General features: G+C 34.6%; 2 protein-coding genes and 1 long non-coding RNA gene across 5 annotated transcripts in view; 1 reads left to right on the top strand and 2 right to left on the bottom strand.

Moving 5' to 3' along the window:
* LOC148277275 (dynein axonemal heavy chain 1-like) overlaps positions 1-14827 on the top strand; it is a 120090-nt gene that overhangs the window by 60339 nt on the left and 44924 nt on the right. The gene's annotated exons all lie outside the window — the stretch shown is intronic.
* On the bottom strand, positions 1205-14032 carry LOC148277276 (uncharacterized). Of its 3 annotated transcripts, XM_088233116.1 has the most exons (4): positions 13494-13819; positions 9659-10172; positions 5058-5153; positions 1205-1992 (listed from the first exon to the last, which is right to left on the bottom strand). In XM_088233116.1, the coding sequence occupies exons 2-4, from the start codon at positions 10110-10112 to the stop codon at positions 1628-1630; spliced, it is 915 nt and encodes a 304-aa protein (XP_088089242.1). In that variant the 5' UTR covers positions 10113-10172; positions 13494-13819; the 3' UTR covers positions 1205-1627. The 3 variants fall into 3 exon arrangements, with proteins under 3 accessions (XP_088089242.1, XP_088089240.1, XP_088089239.1); XM_088233114.1 differs by lacking the exon at positions 1205-1992 and having other exon boundaries at positions 4213-5153; positions 9659-10376; positions 12885-14032; XM_088233113.1 differs by lacking the exon at positions 1205-1992 and having other exon boundaries at positions 4213-5153; positions 13494-14032.
* On the bottom strand, positions 6162-8434 carry LOC148277277 (uncharacterized). The gene is made up of 2 exons (XR_015823539.1): positions 7828-8434; positions 6162-7657 (listed from the first exon to the last, which is right to left on the bottom strand). It is a non-coding gene; the product is annotated as an uncharacterized LOC148277277 (long non-coding RNA).

Here is a 14827-nt window from a genome sequence, read left to right as displayed (position 1 = left end):
GATGTATTTAAAAAAAAATAGTTCTGAGTTTTTAATTTTGTTTTAGTAAATAATTTGCTTTATTTTATTTACTTTTAAGATATTAGTAATGTAAAGTTTTACAGGGTAGTGTCGCCTTAGAGTATATACAAATATAGAGGGATAACAAAACATTTTACCAATCCAATGCATGTTGCCGGTTATAGCGGACTCATTTTTTATAATAGGTTCTAAATGAGAGAAAGGGAGACAAAAAAATCTGTGGGTACGGTCCTCATTTTTTGTTTTGTAGTCGATTTTAGAATTTTAGGATGCTCATTTTTTACGTACGCGGCCAGTATTGTTCCAAAAAACAAACGCTCGCACACACTGTTCCATTTTCAAATTTAAGAACAAAATTTATGAAGTGGGTACTTATTTACGAATAATCAATGCTATCTATGGAATGATAATATCGCTACTTTTCGAACTTCGTCGTCGGCAATAAATAACTTTCTTGAAATTTGACTCAATCATTTTACGTTGTTCCTTCCTTTTAAAATACTATGTTACTTAAGCAAAGTTATTATTTTTTAGCTATTCTTTCGATTGGCATCATAAAAGTAGGGTGATTTTTTTTTGACATTTAAGTCGGTTCGATTCCCAGACGAAGCAAGTAATTTTTAGAAAATCTATGAATGCAGAATTACTAACTTTTAAAAGTAACATAAAGTCTTCTTTCAGCAAAATACACTATCTACGATATTTAAGGTACTTCCCCTTCATGTCCCATAAGTTTGGGACGCCCTGTATGTAATTGCATATTTGTTTTAAAAATCAATTTATGTACCCAACAATGTCGATTATAATGTTTATTATTGCTTACTTTTATGTATCAAAAATGTTTTTAGTAAACTTGTTTACTAAATCAAAATAAACGTTTTTATTGTACTTTCTACTCCCTACCAATCTCTGTAAAAAATCGCCTTAAGTCGTGCATTTGTGACAACCCTGTTTTATAAACATCTGGAAACGAAAAACGTCTTCACTAAACAAACGACCACGCCCCCTTTTCAAAAATTCTTACAAACTTTGGAATAGTACGGACTCTAAGATGTATATACTCCGAGTATCGCAAACTTCCGGGGTGATTATTTATGGTACTCTGCAAAAAAACTTACGCCAAATCTCTGATTACTAAAGGGTCTAGTAAAGGAAATAAATATGAGTAAATGAATAAACAAAATTAATACAAGCATTTAATGTACAGAACATAACATTTTTATTGACATTATTACCTTTTTGATAGTATATATTTAATAATGGCCGTAGCCAATTTGTATAACATACTTAAAAATTAATTAAATATAAAACACATATTAAGTTTATAAATCTTACGTAAATATTATGATACACACATTGGATTGATAGGCACATTATGTATGTTGTAAGTTTATAAAGCTCAAGTAGATTTAAACATAAACAAATTTACAATAAAATAAAACCATCTTCATTGACATTCTACTCGTATTAGGATTTTGAAAATATTAATTGTCTTGTTTTTAAAGATCAGGTGACGTTTCAAAGGGATGTATTGTTTGAATAACGACGAGTCGCTTTAAAAATGGTTGTAGTGTGGTCAAGAAGTAATCTAATTGTATGATGTCCATCAGTCGGGTGTCTGTAGATTATCATCGCTAAAGAGGAGCATTTGCAACAATAGTCGGTACCCGTCTCTGGGCATCGTCATTCCGAAAAACGGAGCGTGAAGTATAATGTGTACTCCTCTATCGTCAAATGCGCAGTCCTCGTCGTTGCAAAAGTTAAAGCCATGAAAACATACATTTCCGAAACTGTTGTCGACCAATTTATGAATAATTCTCGCCTTGTCCGTAAACTTGGCGGTGCTCATTTTGTACTGATAAAATTTATTTGATTCGTTTACTATTTGTGTCACGATTTCCCTATTTAAAAAATGTTTGAAAGAGTCTAGTTCGGCGGAATCTTCAGTCAACGTTGTATTAGGATTAATACCTGAAACGAAATCATCATTTACTTACATTATTTATGGGAGACATATATTAAATTGAGCCGCTTGGTAAACTTAGCATTTTTATATTACTTCGTCAATGGGTTATCATGTAAAATATATAACCCTTTTTAAAATATGGTATTCATTATTCGGGGCATATGTGTTTATGAACTGCTACTACTACTACTACTACTACCATCACGCCATTTCCCCGTAGGGGTAGGCAGAGAGAATGGACCGCCACACACGTCTATCCTGGCATACATTCCTAGCTTCTTCCACATTCATACATACATCTTGTCATACATTCCCTTCGGTTCTGTCTGCTTTTGACATGACCAGACTTAAGATTTTGGTTTGTCTGATCATGCCGCGTTTTCCTCGGTCGTCCTCGTCTCACGTTACCGTTCATTTTCGCCATGTATATACTTGTTTTACCATTCTTTCGTCGTCCATTCGTTCTACGTCACCGAACCATCTCAGAGACCCATTCTTAATCTTATCAATTATACTTGACTCAGATTTACACTCTCGCCTGATTTCATCATTCGTAACCCTGTCATACACTGCTGATTATGAAATATTATCATAAAGTATTATTCACGGTGAACGACAGCGCCACCATTCAAAAGAAATTGTGTGCTGATTAAGTGGCTCGTTAATACGTGTCAATTCTGATAATTTTAATAAACACAAATAATTGAACGCGCCTGTGGGCCAGTGGAGTGGCTATATCCATAAAAAAATAATATATGTAGTCAGTGGCGGTATTTCCATAGAAGCCCATAAGCCGGGCTTGCCTATTAATTTTATTTCAAAATTACCAAATCTGGACCAAACGCTTCAAAATAATTCATTTCGTTGTTTAAATTTCGCGCCAAATGAGAATCAGAGATCTGTTCGACGTTGGTACTGTACGCGTCCCGAGATCCGAACCGTATGAAATCCGTGTTCGCGAACGACACTATGTCTTCTTATCTTGCTCACGCACGTGGGGTTCTTATGGGGCTTATTTCACGGTGCAATTCGCATGTAAACAAACAGTAAACTCATAAAATGTTTGTCTGTATATGTTGAGTTTTATATGGGAATCTGAAGCCAGCTTCTTTAAGGTAAAGTTGGCAGAGAGCGTCTCTTGTATTTCGTATCGAACAAACTTTACGATTGTTAATTATGCTCTTTTTTACGGAATTTGATTATTTTAAACGGTTATTTTTATCTTCATTGATTAAAGACCCGTACTGGTTAAGATTTATGATAATTTACTTCATTTTGTGCAAACGTCATATATAAAAAGAATTCGGAGATGGCCGACGTTTCTTTTCTATTTGCCTATCTACTATCCTTTTCCTTTTCCAATATTCTATATCAATTATAATTTATATTTATCTATCTATGGGTTCCGATGACTATTATTCAACTCTACGCATGCTATATTTTATTAATGTTACTTATTGGTAATGGTTGATATCTGAGGAATTACTTTATATAAAATAATATTGTGTTTTTTTTATTTCGTTTATTTAAACGAACTCAGAAAGATTATCCTATGCATATTTTCATAAAATATTGTTATTCGTCATAATATACCTTTTGGATGCTTTGTAGACTGTACAACTGTAGTGAAGAAAGCATACATCATGTTTTCACACAAGTGAATTCATCATCATTCCTTTTCCGCACCTAATGGTGCATAGAGCACTGCAATCGCAGTATATCTTAATATTTTTTGCTACATGAAGGTAAGATGATCAGTATTACGCTTAAAGTACCAGTCCAGGGACTATGACACATTCTAGTGTAAAAACACCTTTTTAAATAAATATTTCAAATCAACCATGTCGGGAATCGAACCCGAGACCTTTTGCATGGTAGGCAAATGCGCTGACCACTATACTATGAGGCCGTCAGGGAATTACACCACATGTGAATTAAAAATATATATATGGGCTTGCCTTACTCGTAAACCCTAGGCACGCTACTGTATGTAGTTAACTATGTATTTGTATTTTATATTGGATTAAATAAAAATAAAAAAATAATAATTTTGCTCAAAATGTGAAGAGGCTTCTACTACCGAATAATATGTAATTATTACTTTTAATTTTGTTGATTTATTTTCCCCGTGCTTATAATAATGGCTTAAAACGGGCACAGCCTAAAAGCCCATAGTATGTTTGTGAGTATTTTAACTGTCGAAGAACTTAAATAAAAAACCATTAGGCTTGGAAAATAATATAATGTACCATGCCAGTTTCACTATTCTACGAGTTCGTCACAGTTACAAAGATAATTTTACAGAAAGAACCCTCTCACCGATGCGATGAATGGCGAATTAAATCAACTCTTTTGGAAAATGTGTTTCCACAGTCTGAGCGTGATAGTGGTTTCTCACCAGCGTGAGTTAACATGTGAGATTTAAATTTATCACTCCGCGAAAATTTCAATCGGCACTCTGAGCACGAGAATGGTTTCTCACCGGAATGAGTCATCATGTGTATTTTCAAATTACACTTGAGTGAAAACTTTGATTGGCACTCCGAACATGAAAATGGTTTCTCACCGGTATGAGTCAACATGTGTATTTTTAAATGACATTTTTGAGAAAATTTCAACTGGCACTCTGAGCACGAAAACGGTTTCTCACCAGTGTGAGTTAGCATGTGTTTTTTCAATTGACATTTTTGAAAAAATTTCAACTGGCACTCCGAACATGAAAACGGTTTCTCACTGGTATGAGTCACCGCGTGCATTTTCAAATTACACTTATGTGAAAATTTCAATTGGCACTCGGAACATGAAAATGGTTTCTCACCGGTATGAGTCAACATGTGTCTTTTCAAATGAGTTTTTTGTGAAAATTTGAATTGGCATTCCGAACATGAAAACGGTTTCTCGCCAGTGTGGGTTAACTTGTGTTTTTTCAAATTACTTTTTTGTGAAAATTTCAATTGGCACTCTGAGCATGAAAACGGTTTTTCGCCAGTGTGAGTTAGCATGTGCGATTTTAAGTGACTTCTATATAAACATTTAAATCGGCACTCTAAGCATGAGAAAGTTTTCTCACCGGCATGAGTCGACATGTGCGATATCAGTCCGCTCTCCTCGAGGCATTTATACCGACACTCCGGACAGGCGAAATGTTCCCGACAAGCTTGTAAACCTGAAACAGAAACAGGAATAATGTCAAGGAAATCTAATGTGAAACCAACGAAACAAAGGGCTAAAAACTTAATGCGCTCTTTGAAAAATTAGAAAGGAATTACGAATGTCGATGGATGCAGAGAACGAGGAAGGCCGAGAAAGACGTGGCACGAGCAAGTCCATCAAATACTTCTTCAAGTACATGGACACGTCAAAAGTAGGAATAATCAGCGTGCGTGCATGAGAAGATGTGTGAATGTAGAGGAAGCGAGGTCTGTATGCTATGCCCTACGGGGAAATGGCGTGATGGTTTGTTTGTTTGGAGAAGAATTATTAAAAAAATATAAACTTGGTTATAATAAATTATTATGAAAATAAAGCTTTGTTATTAGTGCTCAACAATTTTTATTCTTTTACAAGAACACTACTACAGTTTCGGGAGAGCACTCCTCCCATCGACGGGTGATTTAGGGCTTAATTATTGTAACTTCCACTTAAGTGCTAAATTTTAAGAAATAAATTCTGCTCAACGTCCTTTCCCTCATTGATCATGTTTTCATATCTGTACTTTAGATGACTATCCATCCATATGCTAACTCCTTAGATCAGGGGTGCTCAAACGGTCGATCGCGATCGACCAGTCGATCGCGAGTGCTTTTTGAGTAGATCTTGAGAAGAAATTTTTTTTTAATAAGTAGGTAACTAAACTACAAAAATTTATTACGTAATAACACTGCTTACGGCAAAAGGCGGCTTTATCAAAGGAACGCGCGGTACTTGTCAAAGAAAAGCCGCGTTGTTTCTAGACTAGACTGTACTAGACCATTTCGGGCGGCGCGTTTGACGGGAACATTCGAGACTTTCGTTCACGCCGATATAAATGTTGCGCCTGCAGGAATTGTAGTCATTCTGAATTGTAACTTGAAGGCGATACTACGTCGATACAAAGTTTATTATTAAATAGTGCGAAATGAGTGCAATGAATAAATCTAAAACGTATCATTTTAATAACGATTGGGAGGAAGAATTTTTCTTTTGTATGGTGAAGGATAAGTGCATTTGTGTTATTTGTCGTGCGTCAGTTGCAATACCTAAGCGTGGTAACTTAGAGAGGCATCATAAAACGGTTCATAAAAACTATGAAAAGGATTTTCCGCCACAGAGTGAATTAAGAAAACGAAAAGTAATTAATTTGATATCTTGTTTGAAAAAAGAACAAACCATGTTCACAAGACCAGCCAAACAATCAAAAGCTGCTACGATCGCGTCATTTAAAATATCTCATATATTGGCGAAACACAAGAAACCATTCGAAGATGGATCGGTTGTGAAGGAAGCATTTATTGAAGCAGGTGAGACTTTATTTGGAGATTTTAAAAATAAAACAGAAATCATGTCTGCTATTAGAGAACTTCAGTTATCTCGTCCGACTGTCACAAGGCGTATTGAAGTCATGAGTCAGGACATCGCAGATAAACTAAAATATGATATCATGGAATGTACATACTTTTCTTTACAGTTCGACGAATCCACCGATATGACAGACACTGCCCAGCTGTGTATTTTTATTCGGATGGTATTCAATGACATGTTGGCTAAGGAAGAATTTTTGACAATCATTCCTCTGAAGGGGAAGACCCGTGGCGGAGATATATATGACGTTTTCATCAATTTTGTAAAAAACTACAAGCTACCAATATATAAATTAGTGTGCATTACAACCGATGGAGCACCAGCAATGACTGGAAAGAAGAACGGTTTTGTGGCATTGTCTCGAGCTTATGAAGAATTCCCTTCATTTTTTTCATTCCATTGCATTATACATCAACAAGTTTTGTGTTCAAAAGTTTTAAACACGGAGGAAATTATGGGCATTGCAACAAAAATTGTGAATTCCATCCGTGCACGTAGCTTGCAACGGCGGCTTTTTAAGTTGCAGTTGGAAGATAGGGAGTCAGCTGAACACACTGATTTAGTTCTTCACACGGACGTCAGGTGGTTGAGTCGCGGAAAATTCCTAGAAATGTTTCAAGAATTATTGCCCGAAATAACAGCTTTTCTAGACGAAAGAGGTGATGACACTGAGATGTTGAAAAACGAAAAATGGCAGACTGATTTGGCATTTTTGACTGACATCACAATGCACTTAAGCACCATTAACTTGGAGCTTCAAGGCAAAGGAAAAACTATTATTGAGATGATTAGCGCAGTAAACGCATTCAAAAGTAAATTGCAACTTATGATAGATCAACTGAAAAGAAATGATCTGAAACATTTTCCGTCTTTAAAAGCAAGGATTCCTCAGTTGAATTATGATACGTATGAGGCTGAATTATCAAATATTTTGGGACAATTCGAAATGCGTTTTTATGATTGCAGTAAATTGGCAAATATAGCATCATTTATGAGTTATCCTTTTTCATGTAAAAACATTGAGGAATTAGCTACTGAAGTAGCAAGTCAGTTTAATATGAACTCATGTTCTGTTGAAAATGAGTTGGTGCAGATTATATCAGATATTCACTTAAAATTCTTATTTATTTTTTATTTTTTGTCACATTTAATGTTTATATCTTTTTAATTTATGAAAACTTAATTGGTCTTTTTATGTTAAAAAATTGTTGTTTTTAATACTGATTTTGTATGACTGTATGTTTTCTAAATAAAATAAAATAAAATAAAATAAAATATACATCTCAAAGCTACAGCATCTGATACAAATTTCTGGTGTTTTAAATCTGAAGATAAATATCCGAATCTAAGGCAAATCGCCCTTCAACTGACGGCAATGTTTGGGTCAACTTACTTGTGCGAGTCTGCATTTTCTGAAATGAAGATAATTAAGTCAAAATATCGCAATCGACTAACTGACGATCATATGTCATCATGCTTGCGATTGGCACTCAGTGGTTACGCACCATCTTATGAAAAGTATGCTGAGGACATGCAGTGCCACGCTTCAACATCCAAAGTCACTCCTTAGTTGAGTTTAACACCATATGTAACTCTTTTGTTTTGTAACAACGAATAAACTCGCAATTTTGAATAACTAGGAGTTTTTTCATTGATATTGTAGAGAAGAACTTAAGTAAACCTAACCCAAACCTTGACTAAGATAATGTAAATTGTGCGGAAAGCTAATATCTATATATGCTACGGTACACCCTACCTAGGTAGGTAGGGTGTATCGTGTATGTACGACAACCCTGCATCACACATACTTGCAGCCTCTCAAGTCGATCGTAAGTAGTCTAAAAATATTGAGGTAGATCGCCAGCAGTTCAAGTTTGAGCACCCCTGCCTTAGATAGATAAGTGGAATAAAAAACCCCCTGCTCTAAGTTTCACTGATTTATGTGTTTATTTTTTCAACAATGTTTGAGTATGTCCAAATGCTTGCGAGTGGCTGGATTTCCCCCCTAGGGAGTTATTCACATTTAAATTTATTTCAACAGAGAGGGAAAACATTTTTGAGAATGGAGTATGGAAGTCTAGGCATTTACAGGGCTTATGACCTGTCATTGGCTGGTTTAAGTGGCCACTTTAAACACTGTGTAACATTCACCGTTCTGCCTATGTTTGAACATCCACATTTCCTCAACTCTTCCATCTGTTGACTTTTATGAAGTAAAAGAGCTGTCCGAGAGAAAAGAAAAGAAAAGAGAATCTCACCCACGTGACGGAGGTTTCAACTCTTTTACTTGACAAAAGTCAACAGATGGTAGAGTTGAGGAAATGCGGATGTTCAAACATAGGCAGAATGGTGAATGTTACAGTGTGTAAAGTGGCCACTTAAACCAGCCAATGACAGGTCATAAGCCCTGTAAATGCCTAGACTTCCGTATTCCCTTCTCAAAAATGTTTTCTCTCTCTGTTGAAATAAATTTAAATATGAATAACTCCCTAGGGAGGAAATCCCGCCGGTCTGCAAGCATTTGGACATACTCTAACATTTAAGTTTGTAAGTGAAAATTCTTGATGAAAGTTCATTGTAATTTATTATATAAATAAAACACGAGTGATTTCATTTCATTTTTCATTTCATTTTTTTTTTGCACCACAACAGGCCAGGAGGCCCAATTACAGTGGTGAAATACATCACAGAACAACCAGGCTTGAGAAAAATCACATTTTTAATTTTTGTGTTCTCACCGGGAATCGAACCCGGAACCTTCCGTGCGTGAGTCAAGCGTCTTGACCACTACACCACGGAGGCCGCCGATGATACTCTAACATTGTTGAAATCAATGTTCACTATGAATGAAAACCGCCATCTCAAAGGTCATCCATTGAAACTCAACACTACCTTCTTCTCGTCAAACCCCAGGAAGAACTTCCCGACAAACCGCGTTGTGGAGAAATGGAATGGCCTTCCCGAGAAAGCGATTGTTAATGTTAACTAGATGCGCACAGCAATTTATAATGTTTAATAAGCATGTACACTTGATATACACGCATCAGCTTAATAGCTGCTGGTGTATTAATATTAATAATAAAAGAGAATGTGTAAAAACGTATTACTCACTCGAGGCAATTTCACTGTTACGAGAGGAATCCAAACATTCTCGTTTAATGTCAGGATATTCAATATCTATCTCCGTGAAGATAATTATATCACTGGTCCCCGGTTCAGCCTTCGCGGTAACAACACCCGGCTCCTCGCCGCTGTTGTGTGAGGGACGTGGCGCCGCTTCCCCGATATGGAGAATATCTCTGTCTGCAACGCCAGTCTCCGGTTCAGCCTTCACGGCGGCGATACTTGGTTCCTCACTTCTGCAGGGGCATAGCGTCCCTTCCCCAGCATGGAAAATATCTCCGCCTACATCGCCAGTCCCCGGTTCAGCCTTCACGGCAGCAACACCCGGCTCCTCGCCGCTGTTGTGTGGGGGACGTGGCGCCACTTTCCCGGTACGAAGAATATCTCCTTCTTCATTGCCAGTCTTCAGTTCAGCCTTAATATTCACGGAAGCCATTTCCATAATTTACTTTTAAGAACAGACGCAAAATGTGTCTGATTAATCCGAAGGTTCTGGAAAATTCTGGAAATCATAAAAAATAAAATCACAATTCCGAATTAATGAAAAATAATAAAATGACATCATGACACCAAAGCAATTATGCGCCAAAACATTACTTGCTTACAGATTCAAAAAACTATTCTCACTCAAATGAAAGACATAACCCCAACAATACAACACATACAAATATAATCACTAGATCATCAACACAAAGACAACTTAACCCTTAGACTGCTAAACAACGATATATCGTTGTTGTTAATCCCTATCATAAAGTTCTAACTAGACTGATGCTGACGTCATAATCCCCAAAAGGGTAAATGAATTCGGGAACTGCTTGTTGCACTTAACCGTCAGTGGTATAAAACATTTTCAAAACATAAAAATGACTTATTCGACGGGTTATTATTCAGTTTCGTATCTATTTCAGCCCTACGGAAAATTTAATGCAAAAAATGTTTTCTTACGCGCGGTGAAAATTCGAGCATTAAATTGTACAGCAAAGTTTCTTGAAAATTAATAAAAAATAATATAAAATATTTTAATAAAAACGAACTACTTTGAACGACGTCACTTGTTTATATGAATCAACCAATGATAAGAGGGTTGTGGAAGATTTCCGGTTTGCTAATCGTCAATGGAGCAATCAACAGAACAAATCAAGAAGAAGCGGAAGACAACTTGCGACGTCACACGCGGATTAATTTCGGAAATACAAAATTTAAAAAAATCGTAGCGCCGATAATACGATACATAAAAATTGAAAAAAAAGCTTTTTATTTTTTTAAACAACTAAATTTCCTCATTATACATTTATTTATGATGTTTAAATTTGCAGTGCTTTTAAAAAAAGAGAAACGACTAAACACAGGAAACTTCTAGCTAGCCGGGACTGGAATCGGGGAATTTTTTACATTGCAAAAACAGTGAAATAAAAAATAAATCATTTTAATATTTAGAATTTTAATTCACTTATATGATATTTGAGAAAAATAATTATATTCTGTGTCTTCCCTGATATTATACCCGATCCAGTGATTACAAAAATATTGATGTATTTCCGTAATGAATAACTAATTGAATACTTTACCTTTAATATAATAACTCTTATCTAGTAAGGTCCCTATATCACCGGAAAACCCCGTAATTAAGAATATAAACAAATAAGTGAAGAGCCATAAAATATGAAAATAATTCACTATGGAACCTAAATGATTGTCAATTAGGACGTTTGAATATTAAAAAATCATTTGTTGATTTATTATAATGGGTACCTATAGTAATGTGAAATTAAAATGTTTTAGCTTTTCATTAGGTAGTAATTATTACTCTACAAACAAAACGTAATTATTACTATACAAACTCTATTCTAGAAACTATTCTACAAACAAAACGTAATTGTGGTAAATAAAGTACATCAGCTCGATCTTGATCCAAAAATATTTCAGAAATGCTTCTTCGATTTTGAACTCTTCATAAGAGTCATATAAACTATCATCACTATCACTTAGAAGTTGATCGTTATTGTCTAATTCACTTTCGGAATAGGTTGAGCTGCTAAGCTTCCAAGTTTCTAGGTGAGGTATTATTATTTCTATACCACTTTTAATATCCGTTATCATTTTGAATGATATACTTTGTATATTTATTCACAATAAAAAACGACCCTTTGCAGAGTTCACTTGTCAGTTAGAGTAACAAAGAAAGATTAAAAATATATATAAATGTACACAATATGTAATTTATCACAGCTGTTTGTAATTTCAGCAACTGTTGTCTATCTCGCTCAATCCATTATGCGTGAACTAGCTATTAGTGAAACGGAATATTTTTCTTGGAAGTGATATCGATTTGTGAGACAGTTGTACGAAAACATTATTTTTTAAATTAAAATTATATTATAACATCTACCAAGAAGTAACATCACTTCTTAGTACATTTACCCGTTATTATGAAGTTTCAATCTAAATAACTCCATACAAACATTTGGACATACTCGAAATATTGTTGATCGAAATAACTTGCGTAAAAAATTTTTTTTAAAAGTATTTTTAGGCATTGCCTAGGAGGTGAAATAATTTATCCAGATGAAACTCGCCGAATTCAATAAAGGTTTCAGCTCTTTTAGTTTGCAAAAGTCAACAGATGCAAGAGTTGAGGTAATGTAAAAATAATTATGAATGGTGAATATTTCGCAGTGTGTAAAGTGGCCATTTAAAACAGCCAATTACAGATCATAAGTCCTGTAAATGCCTAGACTTCCATGTTCCCTTGGCAAAAATGTGTTGCAACAAATTCCAAGATATATTTTACGCAAATTTTGTTTAGCATGCATTGATGGAAGTGGTAGGTTTGATAATAAGGGCACTTTGCCCCGCAATCAACAAAAAAACCACCATAATACTGTCGTTTCAATAATAACTATTAAAACAATGCGCCTTGAGATTGCTGTGCGAGATCATTTTTGTTTGTTTATATTTTCGATTAAGAAAGGGTTTACAACCGCTGTACGAGAATGTGTTGCGGGCGGTACGAGTTGTATATCTTGCTCACTCCACTGGGCTTGAATTAGATATTTATGAAATGGAAGATTTTTCTTGGAATTGCTATTAATTTTTAAAACAGTAGTGTGTTTGGAAAACAACGTATTCGATAAAATATTTTTAAAATGTATTAATAATAAGATTTCTGATTAGATTCTTGAAAAACTGCGTAGCAGCATAAGGGTTAAACAAATACATACTAATACCACTTTCGGACAAAGGGATTTTGAGTATTGTGCAATTAAAATCTTTAACCTACTTCCACTGTCCATTAAAACAATCAGTAACGAGAAAATGTTCAAAAAGGCTATAAAAAGATGTATAGTGGAGCCAGGTAGAAGTAAAATGGATTTTCTCATTCGCCCAAACCAATATTGAATCAACTGTTCCACAAAGGTATAGTTTATGTTTTGCTTTTGTTATTTTATTATGCGTTTTTTAATACAAATAATACAGGTATACATAAATGAAATACAAACATGAATACATAGTGTAGAAAACTGTCTAAACATTTTGTCAATTATGCCTGTATATTAAGTCTTCTTTGTATATTCTCACATGTAAAAATATTTTTTTAAATTACTTAACACATATTTTAAACAGAGAGGAAAATTTGAAGAATACCGAAGTCTCGGCATTTCCGGAGCTTACGATATGTCATTGTCCTTTTGAACAAACAAATGCATAACTAATTGAGATTTTTCCTCAAGCCCGGCTGTAATTCACCACTTCCCGGCCTGTTGCGGTGCTACAAATCGAATATAATTACTGTTTTACTTTACATGGAATTGTTACTTACTTTTGGCGGCGATTTGTGCGTATAAACTTCGTTTAATCGTCCAGTAATATTATTATTTATAATCCACGATATACGGACGCCGAACGCGTACTTCTCGGCTTCACGCTTGACATTGACAGGTAGGAGCCTTTAGACACCAGTGGACGCCAGTCTGACATCCGAAGGTATCACGTATTACATTCACGCTGTTTAGAATTTTAGAAATCGCCGAACCTAAAGAAATAAAGTACATTGATACACGATTATATCACGCTTTACGCATGACAGTTTGACAGAAGTACGCAGCATCAGCGTTGCCAGACCCGATAAAGCGAAAAAAGGTAGATTCAGAAAAATAAATCGGTAGATCCGAGAGTGGGGGAAGGAGGGGAGGAGGGGGCAAAAATAAATTTGACAGTTGTTCGAAATATAAGCGCCGTTTTGCCTAAGGCCGTTGCTTTAAATAGTTGAAGACGCTTGATAAATAAACAATTGAAAACCAAAAGGACTGCAATAAGTGAATAACCATAATATAGTGATTTATAATGTCTTCTTTTTCTTACAAAAAAATGTAAATTACAACATTTCATTTCAATACTCAAATATTCATTTAAGAAAAGGAATATTTGGGTTGGTTCTTTTAAAAAATAATCATATAATACATAGATTAAAATTCAAAATTTTATTTTATTTAATGAATGACACAATTTTATCAAAATATATAGTATTTTTACTGTCAAACAAATAAATAATTAACGTTTTAAAGTTCTTTCAGTGCAACTTAAAACTTAATAAAAACTGCTAACTGCTGAAGTACTGCATGCAGTGTGCACAAATTATTAAAACAATGATCAACTAAATTTAAATAGATATTTAACTGAAGATAAAACCATTTATATTATTTTCAATATGAAAAGTGATCCCTCTACATTTCACTTCATAAAATAGACATATTTACATTTTTCAATAATGTCATGAAATTCTATGACATGATTTATTTTACCATATTATATTCAACAATACTAGCCAATTCCATAATTAATATATCATTCATCATTTATTGTATACTTATATACGATAGATAAGCAGTTTTTTTTAAATAAGCAACTGATGGCAATCGAAGTGAGCAAACAAGCAATAAATTATCACAATATGAATTCGTTTTATTTGCATTGAAATTTTGTTCTGTGAAAAAAACAAGGAAATGTATAAAAATCGGTAGAATTTCAATCGATTTCGGTAGATCGGTAGATTGCTCCCAAAATCGGTAGATCTACCGAAAAATCGGTAGACCTGGCAACGCTGCGCAGCATAGACAAAGGATATATTCACTGAAATAGATTCGCAAGAAGATA

Source organism: Micrasema longulum, unplaced genomic scaffold, assembly GCF_059751315.1.
Source record: "Micrasema longulum isolate JH-2025_06_02 unplaced genomic scaffold, ASM5975131v1 h1tg001057l, whole genome shotgun sequence".
Taxonomy (NCBI): domain Eukaryota; kingdom Metazoa; phylum Arthropoda; class Insecta; order Trichoptera; family Brachycentridae; genus Micrasema; species Micrasema longulum.
Note: the sequence above shows the minus strand (reverse complement) of the source record. Positions and strands in the feature narration are given on the sequence as shown.